Below are 16,141 nucleotides of genomic sequence, written 5' to 3'. Positions count from 1 at the left end.
TTGAGACTTACTCAAGCATTCACTTTTAAATAAAGTAATAAACTAGATAACAGATGACCAAACACCAAAACACAAGTTTAGAAGAGGATGCCAATCATATAGACAGCAGGTATAAAGTACATACTTGCATGTTTTGATTTTCAAATATTTGATAAAAGAAATTCCTATTTCTTACCTACATTTCCAGTCATTAGGTATGAATTCTGAAAGTCCATCATCCCCATTCCAACAATGTGTATAAAATCTTCAATCACCTGCATTAGCTCCACTGATCCTGGATAGATCTAATAAATGAAGGTCAGATACACAATAACTGCAAGAGTTTCCCAAACTCTGTAGCATTCACATAAAATACTAACCAAGTCCAATAAAATGAGCTGGGACATTCAAAAGCTAAATTGTACTCATACTGTTTTAATATCCAAACTTTTAAGTTACTGCAAAACAATATGTTTTAGTCTTCAATGCATCATTTACCCCCAGGTAAGATTTCTCTCAATATCATTCGAAATCAGTTTTGCCCAAGAACTGTGGGATGTTTGCCCATAAATTAATGCACCTAACAGAAAAGGATTCAAATCCTTTGCTTTCCACACCTCTCAGTAACAGTTACTGTATTTCAGAGTCATATTCCAGGAACAAATTTAGAACAAATTTTGCTTTCAAATCTGTGCAGGCAACCTCCAACAATGTCGACAGGAGTTGTGTATGTATATGAAGGCAAAATTGGCCCTTAGTTCTTTGCAGTATGGTATCATCTTTGCTGCTTTGAAACAGTATTTAACTATAAAATGCTTTCTTGAATTTGTGTATATTCATTTTTAACATTATTATTAGTGCTAGCACAGAGTTAAAGTAGTAAACTAAAGGCATCCATATTGATCTCTGCAACAGCAGAATTGCAAAATGGTAAATGGCTAGTCCATTTACAAGAAAACATATTTCATTTTCATGGTCCTGAGAGGGCATTAGGACAAAAAATATGTATTCATTATGCAATAGTATGAAGAGATTAGAAACCATTACATTTATTAACAAATTTAGCAGATAAACTGATATCATATACAACATATACATCAGTAAATCATTGAAGGATTATTGTCTGTGTCATGGACAAGGGATACTTTCCTGTAAAATAAACATTTATATATTTTTAAAAAATGGATATCCTGCTGCACACAATACATTTTTTGTCCTCATACATAAGGGATGGTCAAAATACAAAATGTAAATGATATTCACCGTATACTGTTCTGTATTTGGGAATACAGACACTCTCTTTTTTAATACGCATGTGTTGCTTTTGAAGACTACAAGTCCCAACATCTAATACTGCCCCTTCCTATTATTTGATGTGTCTAGCTCCAGAGCCTCTGAGACCAAGGTGGGCAATTGCATGCTGGGTTCTGTAGTGTATGGAAGCCCTTATATTAAAGATTTGGGCAGCAACAACCTACTTTCTTTTATACTAATTAATTGTATAAGATAAGAGGATTTGCTTTGAGCAAACTGCATTTGTACGCTACTTTGGATCCCTGAGATTGTGCTCTGCATTCTTCTTTCTGGTAGAAAGAAAGCCTAATTCACTATCAATAAATTGCTGACTTTCTATCAGAAAACACCTGCAGCAACTCAACATCCTTTTACTAAATTAACTGCCAGCATCAGAAACCATTAATTATGGATTATATAGAACACAAATATACAGCACCCAGTTTAATACATGCCTTTTGTTAAGAGCTGATGTAAAGACCTTCCTGGAGGACGCCATTTTCGGGCTACAAAAATAATTCTTTATTGGGCCTGCAACACTCAGAAAGTATGCTACATATTCTTTATCACCATCTACTGGCACTTTATGTATTAACTACATACTTTACACATACACAGATAGAGAGCACCCACGTAACACCTATGGGTCAACGGTTTCTCCTGTGGTTATTTACTGTGAAATTCTAACTGGAGTGAATACTGGCAACAGACCTCTTTGATTGAAATGCACCCTTTGTACTCAGTCCAGGAACATATACGACTTGTTTGGTGTATGGATGATACTGATATTAAAACATTTGTTACCTTACAAGAAGTCATTAGAAAAATAAAATGTAAATCTGCATCACTCAGGGCAGTATTTGCACCTTGCCAGAGGAGATGCTTCCATGCTGATGACACTTGTTAAAAAAATAATGCGTTAATTAAATTTGTGACTGAACTCTTTGGGGGAGAACTGTATGTCTCTTGCTCTGTTTTACCCGTAGTCTGCCATATATTTCATGTTATAGCCGTCTCGGATGATGACATGTTGTTCATTTTAAGAACACTTTTACTGTAGATTTGACAAAACGCAAAGAAGGTACCAATGTGAGCTTTCTAGAGATAGCTTCAGCACTCTACCCAAGATTTAAGAATATGAAGTGCCTTCCAAAATCTGAGAGGGATGAGGCGTGGAGCATGCTTTCAGAAGTCTTAAAAGAGCAACACTCTGATGTGGAAGCTTCAGAACCCAAAACACCAAACAAGAAAATCAACCTTCTGCTGGTGGCATCTGACTCAGATGATGAAAATGAATATGCATCGGTCTGCAGTGCAATAGATTATTATTGAGCAGAGCCCGTCATCAGCATGGACACATGTCCTCTGGAATGGTGGTTGAAGCATCAAGAGACATATGAATTTTTTTGCGCATCTGGCATATAAATATCTTGCGATGCCGGCTACAACAGTATCATGCAAACACCTGTTCTCACTTTCTGGTGACATTGTAAACAAGAAGCAGGTAGCATTATATCCTGGAAATGTAAACAAATTTGTTTGTCTGAGCAATTGGCTGAACAAGAAATAGGACTGATTGGACTTGTAGGCTCTAAAGTTTTACATTGTTTTATTTTTGAATGCAGTTATTTTTTGTACATAATTCTACATTTATAAGTTCAACTTTCATGATAAAGAGATTGCACTATAGTACTTTTTTAGGTGAATTGTAGAATACTATTTATTTTGTTTTTTACAGTGCAAATATTTGTAATAAAAATAAACATAAAGTGAGCATTGTACACTTTGTATTCTGAGTTGTAATTGAAACCAATATATTTGAAAATGTAGAAAACATCCAAAAATATTGGAATAAATTGTATTCTATTATTGTTTAACAGCACGATCAATTGCATGATTAATCACAATTATTTTTTTAATCCCTTGATACCCCTAAAATAAATATATAAATAATTAGGACAGGATTTGGGAGCACTACTGAGAATATTTAGGGCAAAATGTGAAACTCTACTTTGGTAATTTTTGAAAGTAAATAGCAACATAGGCATATCTTACCTGCTGTGCATCTTCCCATTTCTCTTTGTTCTCTTCATCTAGCAGGTTACTAACTATTTGAAAGAAGTTCTGCAAAATTGAAATAAAAAAAAAATCAAAGTAAAATGAAATTCAGAAATATAACAAATGCTCATGACATTAAGTTATAATTAAGAATGATTTTGTATTGTTGTGACAGAGGCCCATTGGCGGTTCACCACTCTTTGTAAGCAACTCTTGTTAGCTGTACATACCGTGTATATCTGTGGAAGGTGCTGACTGAGAAAAAGTCAGCCATAGCTGGGAAGAAGGAAGACTGGTGAGAGAAACCATCTTGACCACAGACTGTACCTTGTTAGATTAAGTTTTAGACTTTTAGATGAGTGTTTTCACTTTGATTTGCTTATAACTCTTTCTAACTTTATTCCTTTTACTTGGCATCACTTAACCTATGTCCTATTGTTAATATTTTTGTTTTAATTTTTACTAGAAACCAGCTCAGTGCTGTGTTTAAAGGGAAGGGTGTATTTACACCTGTTAAGTTAATAAGCTGTGATGTAATTTTATTTCTTTAGAGGAACAAACAAACCTTATTATTTCTCTAAACTGTCCAGAAGAGGGCTAGACATGGCACATGGTTTGGGGGAAATTCATGATGGGTGTGTGTTGGGATCACTTTGGTGGTTGTAATCAAGGCTGGTGGAAGCCAAAGAGGGGCTGTAGTCAGGCTCGGGTCAGAGCTGCCGAACCAGGACTATCTAACACCGAGACACTTCAGAGTGTATCCTGGATACTTGTAGACTGGTTTTGAGCATCCCAAGATGGGAGCTAAAGCAGCAAAGTATTTTAAGGCACCCTAGAGTTGCAGGGCAAGTGGTGACTCTTACTGGTCTGGATTGTACCCCAAACCCCGTAACAATTGTTATTACTGATGCATGTTTGTGGTCTATTTCCTGCCACCAGTATAAGAGATCACCCAGACACTACAATAGAACAAAAAAGGGCGGCGTCCACTTTGCAGAGAGGCTTAGACCACAAAATTATTCTGTCCAGCCATATAGTCATGGGCTCAGTATTACTGGTTTATGTAATAAAAATTAACCAAAATCTTTTCAATATCCATATTTAACCTATTGGTCTCTCCAAATTTTCCTGTGTCTCTGCATTTTCTGGTTTCAGTCACCACGAGATTGGAAACATAATGAAATACTTTGACCCAGGCTAGTTGTATTTCCATTCCAGCTAAAACCTAGAGTACTGGAAATCTCAGAAGAAAACATCCATATTTCCAGAACCAAACCATTCAGGTTTGCACATCACTCATTAATACTAACAAGGATTCCACGTCACTTGCCATGGAATTTTTAGTGAGATAAGTTTGGGAAACAGAAAAAATAAAATAGACAAAATATCTTTTTCACTATACAGTAATGAATGTACCAGTGGAAAATATTTCCCAAACCAAGGGTTAGAAAATAATGCAGTGGCATTGTTTTATACTTAAACAGTGCAAGATTTTACTTCAGATATAATATGGGCCTAAAAACTTTACAACAGTCCTTGCACCAAAGCAAAAGCCCCATTAACTGATGAAGAATTTTGCTTGTGAATTTTTGGACTGGGTTCTTTGTGGTGCACAGGATAAGGCAGAATTTGGTGAATCAATTTTACTTTTGATACGTATTGCCCAACTCTAAGGCCAAGCCAGTAAATCCACTCTTTCAGCATCAGCACCAGCATTAATACAGTTTCTAAAATAATGCAGGAAGTGAATTTAGCCTTTGCATTCACACAGCAGTTTAATTGTACTGGTATAGTTGAAGTGGTACAATGCTACTAGTGTGGAGACACTTACACTAGTATAGATTATTGACATATGGTAATGGACATAAGTTAAACCAGTATAAGCACATTTGTACTAGTATAGTTGTCTCCACGGTAGAGGGTTGCCCTTGTGTGTGTGTGTGAGAGAGAGAGGCACCAAACCAAAAGATCAATTATCCTCTCAGCTCTACTCCTGAGTACAGTGCAATGGTTGTGAGAGATGGGCCAGTGTTTACTGGGAAGTACTTTGACAGTAAACCACAATATTCTTTTGACTTGTTTTTATCTGGCGGCTGTGATTGCAGAGCCATTGGCCATTATCTTTGAAAACTCGTGGCGAACGGGGGAAGTCCCGGATGACTGGAAAAAGGCTAATGTAGTGCCAATCTTTAAAAAAGGCAAGAAGGAGGATCCTGGGAACTACAGGCCAGTGAGCCTCACTTCAGTCCCCGGAAAAATCATGGAGCAGGTCCTCAAAGAATCAATCCTGAAGCACTTACATGAGAGGAAAGTGATCAGAAACAGTCAGCATGGATTCACCAAGGGAAGGTCATGCCTGACTAATCTAATCACCTTCTATGATGAGATTACTGGTTCTGTGGATGAAGGGAAAGCAGTGGATGTATTGTATCTTGACTTTAGCAAAGCTTTTGACACGGTCTCCCACACTATTCTTGTCAGCAAGTTAAAGAAGTATGGGCTGGATGAATGCACTATAAGGTGGGTAGAAAGTTGGCTAGATTGTCGGGCTCAACGGGTAGTGATCAAAGGCTCCATGTCTAGTTGGCAGCCGGTGTCAAGTGGAGTGCCCCAGGGGTCGGTCCTGGGGCCGGTTTTGTTCAATATCTTCATCAATGATCTGGAGGATGGTGTGGATTGCACTCTCAGCAAATTTGCGGATGATACTAAACTGGGAGGAGTGGTAGATACACTGGAGGGCAGGGATAGGATACAGAGGGACCTAGACAAATTGGAGGATTGGGCCAAAAGAAATCTGATGAGGTTCAATAAGGATAAGTGCAGGGTCCTGCACTTAGGACGGAAGAACCCAATGCACAGCTACAGACTAGGGACCGAATGGCTAGGCAGCAGTTCTGCGGAAAAGGACCTAGGGGTGACAGTGGACAAGAAGCTGGATATGAGTCAGCAGTGTGCCCTTGTTGCCAAGAAGGCCAATGGCATTTTGGGATGTATAAGTAGGGGCATAGCGAGCAGATCGAGGGACGTGATCATCCCCCTCTATTCGACATTGGTGAGGCCTCATCTGGAGTACTGTGTCCAGTTTTGGGCCCCACACTACAAGAAGGATATGGATAAATTAGAGAGAGTCCAGCGAAGGGCAACAAAAATGATTAGGGGTCTGGAACACATGACTTATAAGAAGAGGCTGAGGGAACTGGGATTGTTTAGTCTGCAGAAGAGAAGAATGAGGGGGGATTTGATAGCTGCTTTCAACTACCTGAGAGGTAGTTACAGAGAGGATGGTTCTAGACTATTCTCAATGGTAGCAGAGGACAGGACAAGGAGTAATGGTCTCAAGTTGCAGTGGGGGAGGTTTAGGTTGGATATTAGGAAAAACTTTTTCACTAGGAGGGTGGTGAAACACTGGAATGCGTTGCCTAGGGAGGTGGTGGAATCTCCTTCCTTAGAAGTTTTTAAGGTCAGGCTTGACAAAGCCCTGGCTGGGATGATTTAATTGGGGATTGGTCCTGCTTTGAGCAGGGGGTTGGACTAGATGACCTCCTGAGGTCCCTTCCAACCCTGATATTCTATGATTCTATCTACATTTGAATGGAGGTCTCTGGCAGTAAAATATTGTAATAGGTTGCCTTTAGGGGCTTTGAAGCAGGCACCTCACCCAGAACCTGGTAAAGGAGACTAGGTTTAATTCAGTCTCCTTAGGCAGGGAAAGCTTAATACATTTCCTTTTGCATGCAATAATGTCACAAAAGGGTTAATGATGTTTCATGTCCCTCTCTTGAGAACATGTGGTCCAATGGCATTTTTGGAGTAGAGGGGTTATGTGGCTGTGAGATGAAACAGAGTGCTTTATATTAAGCAGAAGTTTTGGTTGCGAGAATATCTGGAAAAATACAGAGCAAGAAAGGTGTTATTATTAGGATAGGGTAGAAGTGCCTGGCCCAAGGCCTCTACCAAAGGCAACTGCCTGTGCACCATTTTTAAGTCCCTACTTGTTTCAGAAAACAAAACTTGTACACATTTTGAAAATAAACAAATTACACTAAAAATACCTGACTCAGTGTCATCAATTTCTGCTCCAAATGGGAGGCCCCAAAACTCCTAACAAAATGATAACAATAAATAAACTAACAGACAGTCTATGGTCTCTCTCCAACCATGTGTCAGCTACTTTTCAAAAAAGTAGCTCTCTTTTTAGGAGGCTTAAACAGAAAATATATAATTGCCTCTAGGTGTTACTTTCTATGTTTGGTTGCCCCATGTATTGAGTGTCTTCACGCAAATCAGATGAATGACACCTAAAGTCACAACCATCTTTAAAAGCTAGACAGCTTTTAAAGCATACTTTAAAAAAAATTTCTTTCAAGTGTTTCTCAGAACTTTCTTTTTTAATTCATCAGCTGCATCCCCTCCACTTTTATCTACAATTTCTTTTGTCTGTAAGAGTTAATTTTTTTTTTGTGCAGAGCCTGTTCAGCTCAAATCTGTATCAGTTTTCTTGCACTCATACAATTTTGTCTGCAGTCTGTTAATTATCTAATGATTTTTATATTCATTTATAAAAGATTCCTGTAGCTGTCATTAACTTCAGTTAGAGTAATGGATACTCAGAAGCTCTGAAAAACAGATTGTGAGTGACTTACTCAAGGTCACGAAGGAAGTCACTTCAGAAATTGGATTAAGGATCATATGCTCTCCTTTCTCCTACACCATTAGTTTTACCCTCCCCCCCGAAAGGGATGTTGTGAAGAATTAAGTAGCATTTTAAAAATGACATTTACTGTAAGTACAAAGTATTGAGGCTAGTCAGTGACAGAGATGAAAACAGAACTAGTTGTTCCTAGCTCCCAGCTCTCTAATCAATGCACTAACTACACCAGTGATACTCAAACTGAGGCTTGTGAGCTGCAAGTGGCTCTTTAATGTGTCTCCTGCAGCTTTTTGCAGCACATGATATTAAAGTTATTGAACAATCAGGATGCTTTTATTGTTATTAACCAATTAAGTGACCAACTTGCACTAAGTTATTAACTTATTTTCTGTGAGAATTATATATATATAATATTTATTATTTATAATAATAATATAAATATACTATTCTCACAGAAAATAAGTTAAAAACTTATTGCAAGTATATTTATATTTATATATATTATTCTCACAGGAAAATATAAAATTAAATATTTCTTCTGTCATACTGTTTAAATAGTACTATAGTAAATGAAACAATGAATTCACACTATTGTGGGTCTTTTGGGTAATGCAGATGGCTAATTTGGGTCCTGAACCACTGAGGTCTGAGTATCACTAAATTAGACTATGCTCCCTCTTCAGAATATTCCCATTCTCCATAAAAATATTGCACATGAGATTTTGTGAATAAAATTGATTTTTAAGAATTTTTCAGTACCAAAGTTCTCATGACTGGAAATATCAAAATTTGGGGAATATACAACTGCACAAAATTAGGGAAAACATTTTCACAAAATAAAATATTCACCAATTTAACCTGGCTCCTAAAGTTTACCTCTAACAACATATGGTTTTGGGAGAATGGGAAGCTTCCTCTTTGCATCACATGAAGGAGGATCACACTGAAAACACTTATTTTCCTCCATAGTCTCACACTGCCCCAAGGGAGGAAGCTAATGATGCCATTTAAGATGTGAGAATTACATTGCCAATAATTTACATTGCTAATAATGATTAGCAAACCACTTACATATGTGCTTTAGGGCTTTGCTGAACTGGAACAAAAGAGACTTTAAAAAATGACATAACTGAAGGCATGGTCTTTCTCCCAGTGAAGTGGGTAGCAAAAATTCTATTGGCTTTAGTGATACAAAATTGGATGATAGGAATGCATAAGGGAGGGAACATTGGGGATCAATGCAGTAATGAAAACAGAGAAGAAAATGGTCTCAGGGATTGATCTGGTGCCCACTGAAATCAGCAGGAATCTGTTCACTGACTTTAATGGGTCTTGAATATGGCCCTCAGTATTTATCTACTCAAGCACTTAGAGTATCCATTCATATTCAGCACTGCATCGTGAGGACTATAAATACAATAATCCATCATAAAATATACTCTGCAAATTAAATGTCAAGTAATTTAACCTACAAAATTCTTTCCAAAAGAGATCCTTCACCTCTAAGAGTTTTCCTCTTTCAGCTCTCAAGATATGTAAAAGGATGCAAGGCTCACATGGATATTTTCAAATGTCTCTACATTTCAGAAAGGTTAATTAAGGACCATGCAAACAGATTTTCATGTCAAAAATGCCCATAGAGATTTATTGGTTGTTCTTTCTTTCTTTCCTTGTTTTTTTTAATGCCTTATTAGCACAATGTAAGACACCTACAAGCCATATCATTTTTCAATTAACATATGCTTTATATCCAAAACTAGTCTAGTATTTAGGAATCATATTTTTCCCAACCAAATTTATATTCTGGATGCTAAATAATGTTCTTTTTCCTTTTTAAGTAACAAACATTTTAATTTGCCACTTGAATAGGAAGGTATTAGATTCCTATATATTCTATAACTGAATCTATATATAGACATAGGCCTGCAGTCCTTGACTTCAGTGAAGTTTTAAGAGTTCATTAATGCTAGTTTGGGCTCTTAGATCTTAGTCCCAGTGAATATTTTATACACTTGTGTAACTTGCCCTTGTGTAAAATCCATATTAGGGACCAAATTATGTGCTGACTTATACCACAAACACCACCACTGGCTTCAGTACCATTGCACAAGATTTAGGTCAGCAAAGTATTTGTCCCTGCATGTCACAGTTCATATCTAAAATGATAAATGGCTACACTATAGAAAATGAAGAGTGCCTGGAAAATCTCCAGTGTCAAAGGTGTCCTGTCTGTGGAAGGAAGAGGTTGCTAGAATGACTTGTCAAAAATATTATAGCATTTGTACAATATTACCTTTCAGTCTTTGTGTCACCTTAAACATCTGGTCTCTCTCTTTGTCTCTCTTTGAGAAGAGTGCTGTGTATTTGTATTAGCTCTCTTTTCATGTTCTTGAGTCTTATGGTCTATGTCATGCTTATTTTGTAATGGGTTGTTGTATGTTATCCTATAATGTGCATACTCTTCTCTCCTGCTTTAGATTATCTATGTCTCTTTATTGGCAGAGATGTTTATGTAGGTTTCTTTTTTAAAAAAAGTTTTGAAAAGCATGTATATACATTTTAAATTGAAAATAAATGTGCATACAGTATGAGTGCATTTATAAATAAATATAAATGGACTTGTCTACAGGCTGGCCTGATTTTCATTTGCAGTTAGTTCCTTTTATACCAGGCTGGCAATGTACATAAGAATGGCCATACTGGGTCAGACCAAAGGTCCATCCAGTCCAGTATCCTGTCTTCCGACAGTGGCCAATATGAGGTGCCCCAGAGGGAATGAACAGAACAGGTAATCATCAAGTGATCCATCAAGTGTAAAAGGAACTTAGAGTGGGAGTAAATCACATTTACAGTGCCAGGATGGTGTCAAGAAGAATCAGGCCCTTTATGTATAATAATAGATACACACATTTTAGATAGATTAATATCTAGAATATATTTAGAAATATATAGATAGTTAAGACCATTGATGCTTATTAATAATAATTAATGCACTGACTGACTTACTGTATTAATCTAACATTTTTATAGCACTTGTAATGAAGGGACCTAGGTGATATACAATAATTAACAAAGGCACTTGGGTGATATACAATAATTATTAAATGCATACAGTGTTCATGCCCAAATTAACTCAAACAATTCTGTCCTGTCAAAAGTATATGAATATAATTTGAAGTGTAATATTTCAACTTTGTTATGTAGTCATATTTTGCATGGCTCTTCTTGTGGATGTGCAAGAGAGAGAATCTCCGAGCACCTCAAAGCAGCAGTAGGAAACAACTGTGATCCTTGCACATGGTGCTGTACAGAGATTCCTTCCTCTATGCATTGTTTATACATATTACTCATATTTATGGCATCTTGATACTAATATTTTTACTCATGATTATTTTAACTACTTCTCTTTATAAGAAAACTAACTATTTATTAACAGTAGCATTTCTTAGGTTTTTGGTGAGAATATGTAATCAGGCTTATAGATAATCAACCTAGAATCAAGGTCTGATTTAACATACACGTTCTATTTGCCCATAAGTCATGTGTATGAAACAGGTGACAAGAATATCTAGCTTCCTGAGTCAAGTTACAGTACATCTGTTTTTCCTCTATTGCCATCCCTTTTCTATGCCCCATAAATAACAGCTGTGGAAGCTGAGATGCATGGAGATTTTCAGACTGCAGGTACCAGTAGCATGTAATTTAAACAGAAGAGCTGGTTGATAAGAACATAAGAACAGCCATATTGGGTCAGACCACAGGTCCATCTAGCCCAGTAACCTGTCTTCCAACAGTGGCCAATGCCAGGTGCCCCAGAGGGAATGAACAGAACAGGTAATCATCAAATGATCCATCCCATGTCGCTCATTCCCAGCTTCTGGTAAACAGGCTAAGGAAACCATCCCTTCCCATCCTGGCTAATAGCCATTGATGGACCTATCCTCCATGAAATTATCTAGTTCTTTTTTGAACTCTGTTATAGTCTTGGTTTTCACAACATCCTCTGTCAAGGAGTTCCACAGGTTGACTGTGCATTGTGTGAAAAAATACTTCCTTTTCTTTGTTTTAAACCTGCTGCCTATTAATTTCATTTGGTGACCCCTAATTCTTGTGTTATGTGAAGGAGTAAATAACACTTCCTTATTTACTTTCTCACACCACTCATGATTTTATAGTCCTCTATCATATCCCCACTTAGTCATTTCTTTTCCAAACTGAAAAGTCCCAGTCTTATTAATCTCTCTTCATATGGCATCTGCTCCATACGCCTAATCATTGTGTTGCCCTTTTCTGAATCTTTTCCAATCCCATTTTTTTTTTAGATGGGGCGACCACATCTGCATGCAGTATTCAAGATGTGGGCTGTCAAGGTTCCTCCTCCACTCTGAACTCTAGGGTACAGATGTGGGGACCTGCATGAAAACTTCCTAAGCTTACTTTTACCAGCTTAGGTTAAAACTTCCCCAAGGTACAAATTAATTTTATCCTTTGCCCTTGGAATTTCCACTGCCACCACCAAACTTTAACTGGGTTTACTGGGAAACGTAGTTTGGACACATCTTTCCCCCCAAAATCCTCCCAACCCTTGCACCCCACTTCCTGGGGAAGGTTTGGTAAAAATCCTCACCAATTTGCATAGGTGACCACAGACCCAAACCCTTGGATCTGAGAACAATGAAAAAGCATTCAGTTCTCTTACAAGAAGACTTTTAATAGAAGTAAAGGAATCACCTCTGTAAAATCAGGATGGTAGATACCTTACAGGGTAATTAGATTCAAAACATAGATAATCCTTCTAGGCAAAACCTTAAGTTACAAAAAAGACACACAGACAGGAATAGTCATTCTATTCAGCACAGTTCTTTTCTCAGCCATTTAAAGAAATCATATTCTAACACATACCTAGCTAGATTACTTACTAAAAGTTCTAAGATTCCATTCCTGTTCTATCCCCGGCAAAAGCAGCATACAGACAGACACAGACCCTTTGTTTCTTTCCCTCCTCCCAGCTTTTGAAAGTATCTTGTCTCCTCATTGGTCATTTTGGTCAGGTGCCAGCGAGGTTACCTTTAGCTTCTTAACCCTTTACAGGGGAGAGGATTTTTCCTCTGGCCAGGAGGGATTTTGAAGGGGTTTACCCTTCCCTTTATATTTATGACATGGGCATACCATGGATTTATATAGAGACAGTATGATATTTCTTTCTTAATGATTCTCAATATTCTGTTTGCTTTTCTGACTGCCAATGCACATTGAGTGGATGTTTTCAGAGAACTATCCACAATGACTCGAAGATCTCTTTCTTGAGCAGTAACCGCTAATTTAGACCCCATCATTTTATACGTATAGTTGGTATTATGTTTTCCACTTTGCATTTCTGGTTTTGCTGTTTAAATTATGAAATATGAAATGGGCACCAAGAATCTGATAGGCCTACCAATATATCTGCCATTTTTCTAAGAGACCTACCAATATTTCTGCCATTCGCTGGGTCACAACACACAGAGTATACATATCAAAAGGCATTTTGCAGATATAAGGAGAGACAGTGACTATCAGGGGACTAAATTCTGAATGGGTGGTGAACAATCTAATGGCCCAGTCCCATGAGGCGCTGGATGTACTTATGGAGCTGGGCTGCCTCGTTTTCTATCACTGCTTAGATAGGACAGTGAAGGGCTCCATAGAAAACTCTACTATAGAGAGACCCAAATTCTGAGGTCCTTAATTTCCATCCACTCCAACTGCAGTCAGTTTCAGACAGCTATGGTTTCTTAATTTAAATTAATTCCTTTCAAATATTTTCTTACTGTAAATAAGTCTGCAATTCTTCAGTCCAATCTGACTGCTTTGAGCCACTCTGGGGGTTTAAAGCTGCTATGAATCCTATTACATGGCAAGGGTAGGATTTCCTTCTCTCAAACCCCCAGACAAGCTGAATCCCTGGGTAGCATGGAGGCTCCAGAATCACCTCTACTTTTGCATCCCACCACAGGGGACATGTCCTGGGGAAATGGGGGGCAATCCTAGGCCCTTTTCATTTCTGGTTACAGCAATGGTTCCACGGGATCATGTACAGCCAGACATAAATTTAAACAATCGTCAGACTGTTGTAACTTACACAGGGGACAGGCCTCATTCCCAGCCAGTCACAGGATCAGAGGATTGTAAAGAGGTTAATAGCCTCACCTCTTCAAGTCTGGCAGAGGATAGTTCAACTAAACCTAGGTTAGTTCTGGCTAATGTTCTAAAATGCTGTTTTATATTATTTACAACCTTAATTCTGTCTTATTATATTTTTCTTTTAGGGATGATAACACGATTACCATCGTTTTAGTTGTAATGTTCATTCAGAATATATTTTCTAACCATCCCCATGCTAACAAAAACCCCTAGCTGCTGGTGCTTCTTTTGCCGTTCATGAATCTACTATCAGTTTCACTCATTGATCCAGAATCCTGGTCCATGTTATCTAAATTGTCTCCTACAATCTTCTTCTTCTTTCGATGCTGTGTACAAAACACCCCAATTGTTAGCAAAAGCTTGAAATATGCAGAGAATAACTTTTATATAATGAATAACTTGGCACCTGAGTTGCATATTTAAAAAGAAAAGGAGGACTTGTGGCACCTTAGAGACTAACCAATTTATCTGAGCATGAGCTTTCGTGAGCTACAGCTCACTTCATCCGATGAGCTGTAGCTCACGAAAGCTCATGCTCAAATAAATTGGTTAGTCTCTAAGGTGCCACAAGTCCTCCTTTTCTTTTTGCGGATACAGACTAACACAGCTGTTACTCTGAAACCTGTATTTAAAAAGGTCTGTGATACTAGCTCATTCTCTACTACATTGGAAGCAGTAACATTTTAGTTTGCACAAATAAATATACTGAAGTCTTTTAATTGTATCCCATTTCTCTGGCGTGATGCTGTATGATTGCAACATGACCATTTACATCTTTAATATTGCCAAGACAATTGCAACAAATTTTGTACAAGTATATTATGTATGGTGCAAACAGAAAAGTTATGATCTGCTGAGTATGATTATACTCTTATGTGCATATATCATTTTTGTATCTGAAGTTATGAATATTGACTATATTTCAAATGTGTTTGCTCCTGGGGTAACACACATTGGGTAATTTACATCCAGCTTGGCCAGCAGATTGTGAATGAACTATTCAAGGAGATAACCCATTAAAGAATATTTAACTTTCACAATGAACCATAGAAGAAACTTGTCCCCGCCTGGTGAGCCATCTTGTGGACGCCTTAGCCAGAATATGGGTAATGTCTACGCCTATTAGTCATTGAAGCATGCAAGATCACGTGACTTGCTCATGTGTCCCTGGACTACATCTTGTGCCTGTAATTTCCCACAATTTAAGACTGCGAGCATTCCCTGCACATGGAAGAAGGTATAGAAAACCCTGGAAGCATTGCCATTTTGCATCTTTCTTGCTGTGATCTCTGGACTATGGGTTTACAATAAAAGGAGCATTCCAATCAATGGACCTTCTAATCTTTTGGAAGTTACCAGAGACTTTACAAGCCAACAGTCTGTAACATCACTGCTACAAACCTGATCCCAGAACTTTGCAATGAGTCTATGTATTTGTTTTCCTTGACCACTATAACTCTCTCCTCTTTCTTTTCTCTTATAAATAAAGCTTTAGACATTAGATGCTAAAGGATTGGCAACGGTGTAATTATTGGGCGCGATCTGAGTTATACTTTGACTTGGCTATCTGATTAAATTGGTTTTAAATAACCACTCATCATTAAGTCTGATGTCTGGGTGGTGAAACAAGGGCTGGGATTCCTAAAGTGACTGTAATTTGGTCTTCTTGTTAACCAGTGTGGTGAGACAGAAGTTTACCTTTGCTTCTGGCTTGATATATCTGATAATAGAATAACCACCCATTCTGGAGTGAGTCTGCCCTATTTCTCAGCAGTTTGTCCTGAATCTGGTATCCTCAGCTGTGACCCATTGAGGCAAGGTGATATCTGGTCATTCCCATAATCATCTAAAGTCTATAGATTATATCTATTGCAATATGTATTTATATTGATATTAATACTTGGCATAACTCCAAGTCTGCAGATAATAAAGGGAATACCCAGAAGAATGGAATAAATAAAATTGAACATTCTTATA

At 37.7% G+C, this 16,141-nt stretch overlaps 1 protein-coding gene across 5 annotated transcripts in view; it reads right to left on the bottom strand.

Moving 5' to 3' along the window:
* ADGRB3 (adhesion G protein-coupled receptor B3) overlaps window positions 1–16,141 on the bottom strand; it is a 620,721-nt gene that overhangs the window by 290,904 nt on the left and 313,676 nt on the right. For all 5 annotated transcript variants that reach the window (XM_084625079.1, XM_084625076.1, XM_084625077.1 and 2 more), the window contains 2 exons: window positions 3,328–3,396; window positions 176–284 (listed from right to left, as the gene is read on the bottom strand). In XM_084625079.1, coding sequence (XP_084481205.1) covers window positions 176–284; window positions 3,328–3,396 — 178 coding nt within the window. The remainder of the gene's footprint in view (window positions 1–175; window positions 285–3,327; window positions 3,397–16,141) is intronic.

The sequence above is a fragment of the Lepidochelys olivacea genome (genome assembly GCF_965140295.1).
Source record: "Lepidochelys olivacea isolate rLepOli2 genome assembly, chromosome: 3".
In the NCBI taxonomy this organism is placed as follows: domain Eukaryota; kingdom Metazoa; phylum Chordata; order Testudines; family Cheloniidae; genus Lepidochelys; species Lepidochelys olivacea.
Note: the sequence above shows the minus strand (reverse complement) of the source record. Positions and strands in the feature narration are given on the sequence as shown.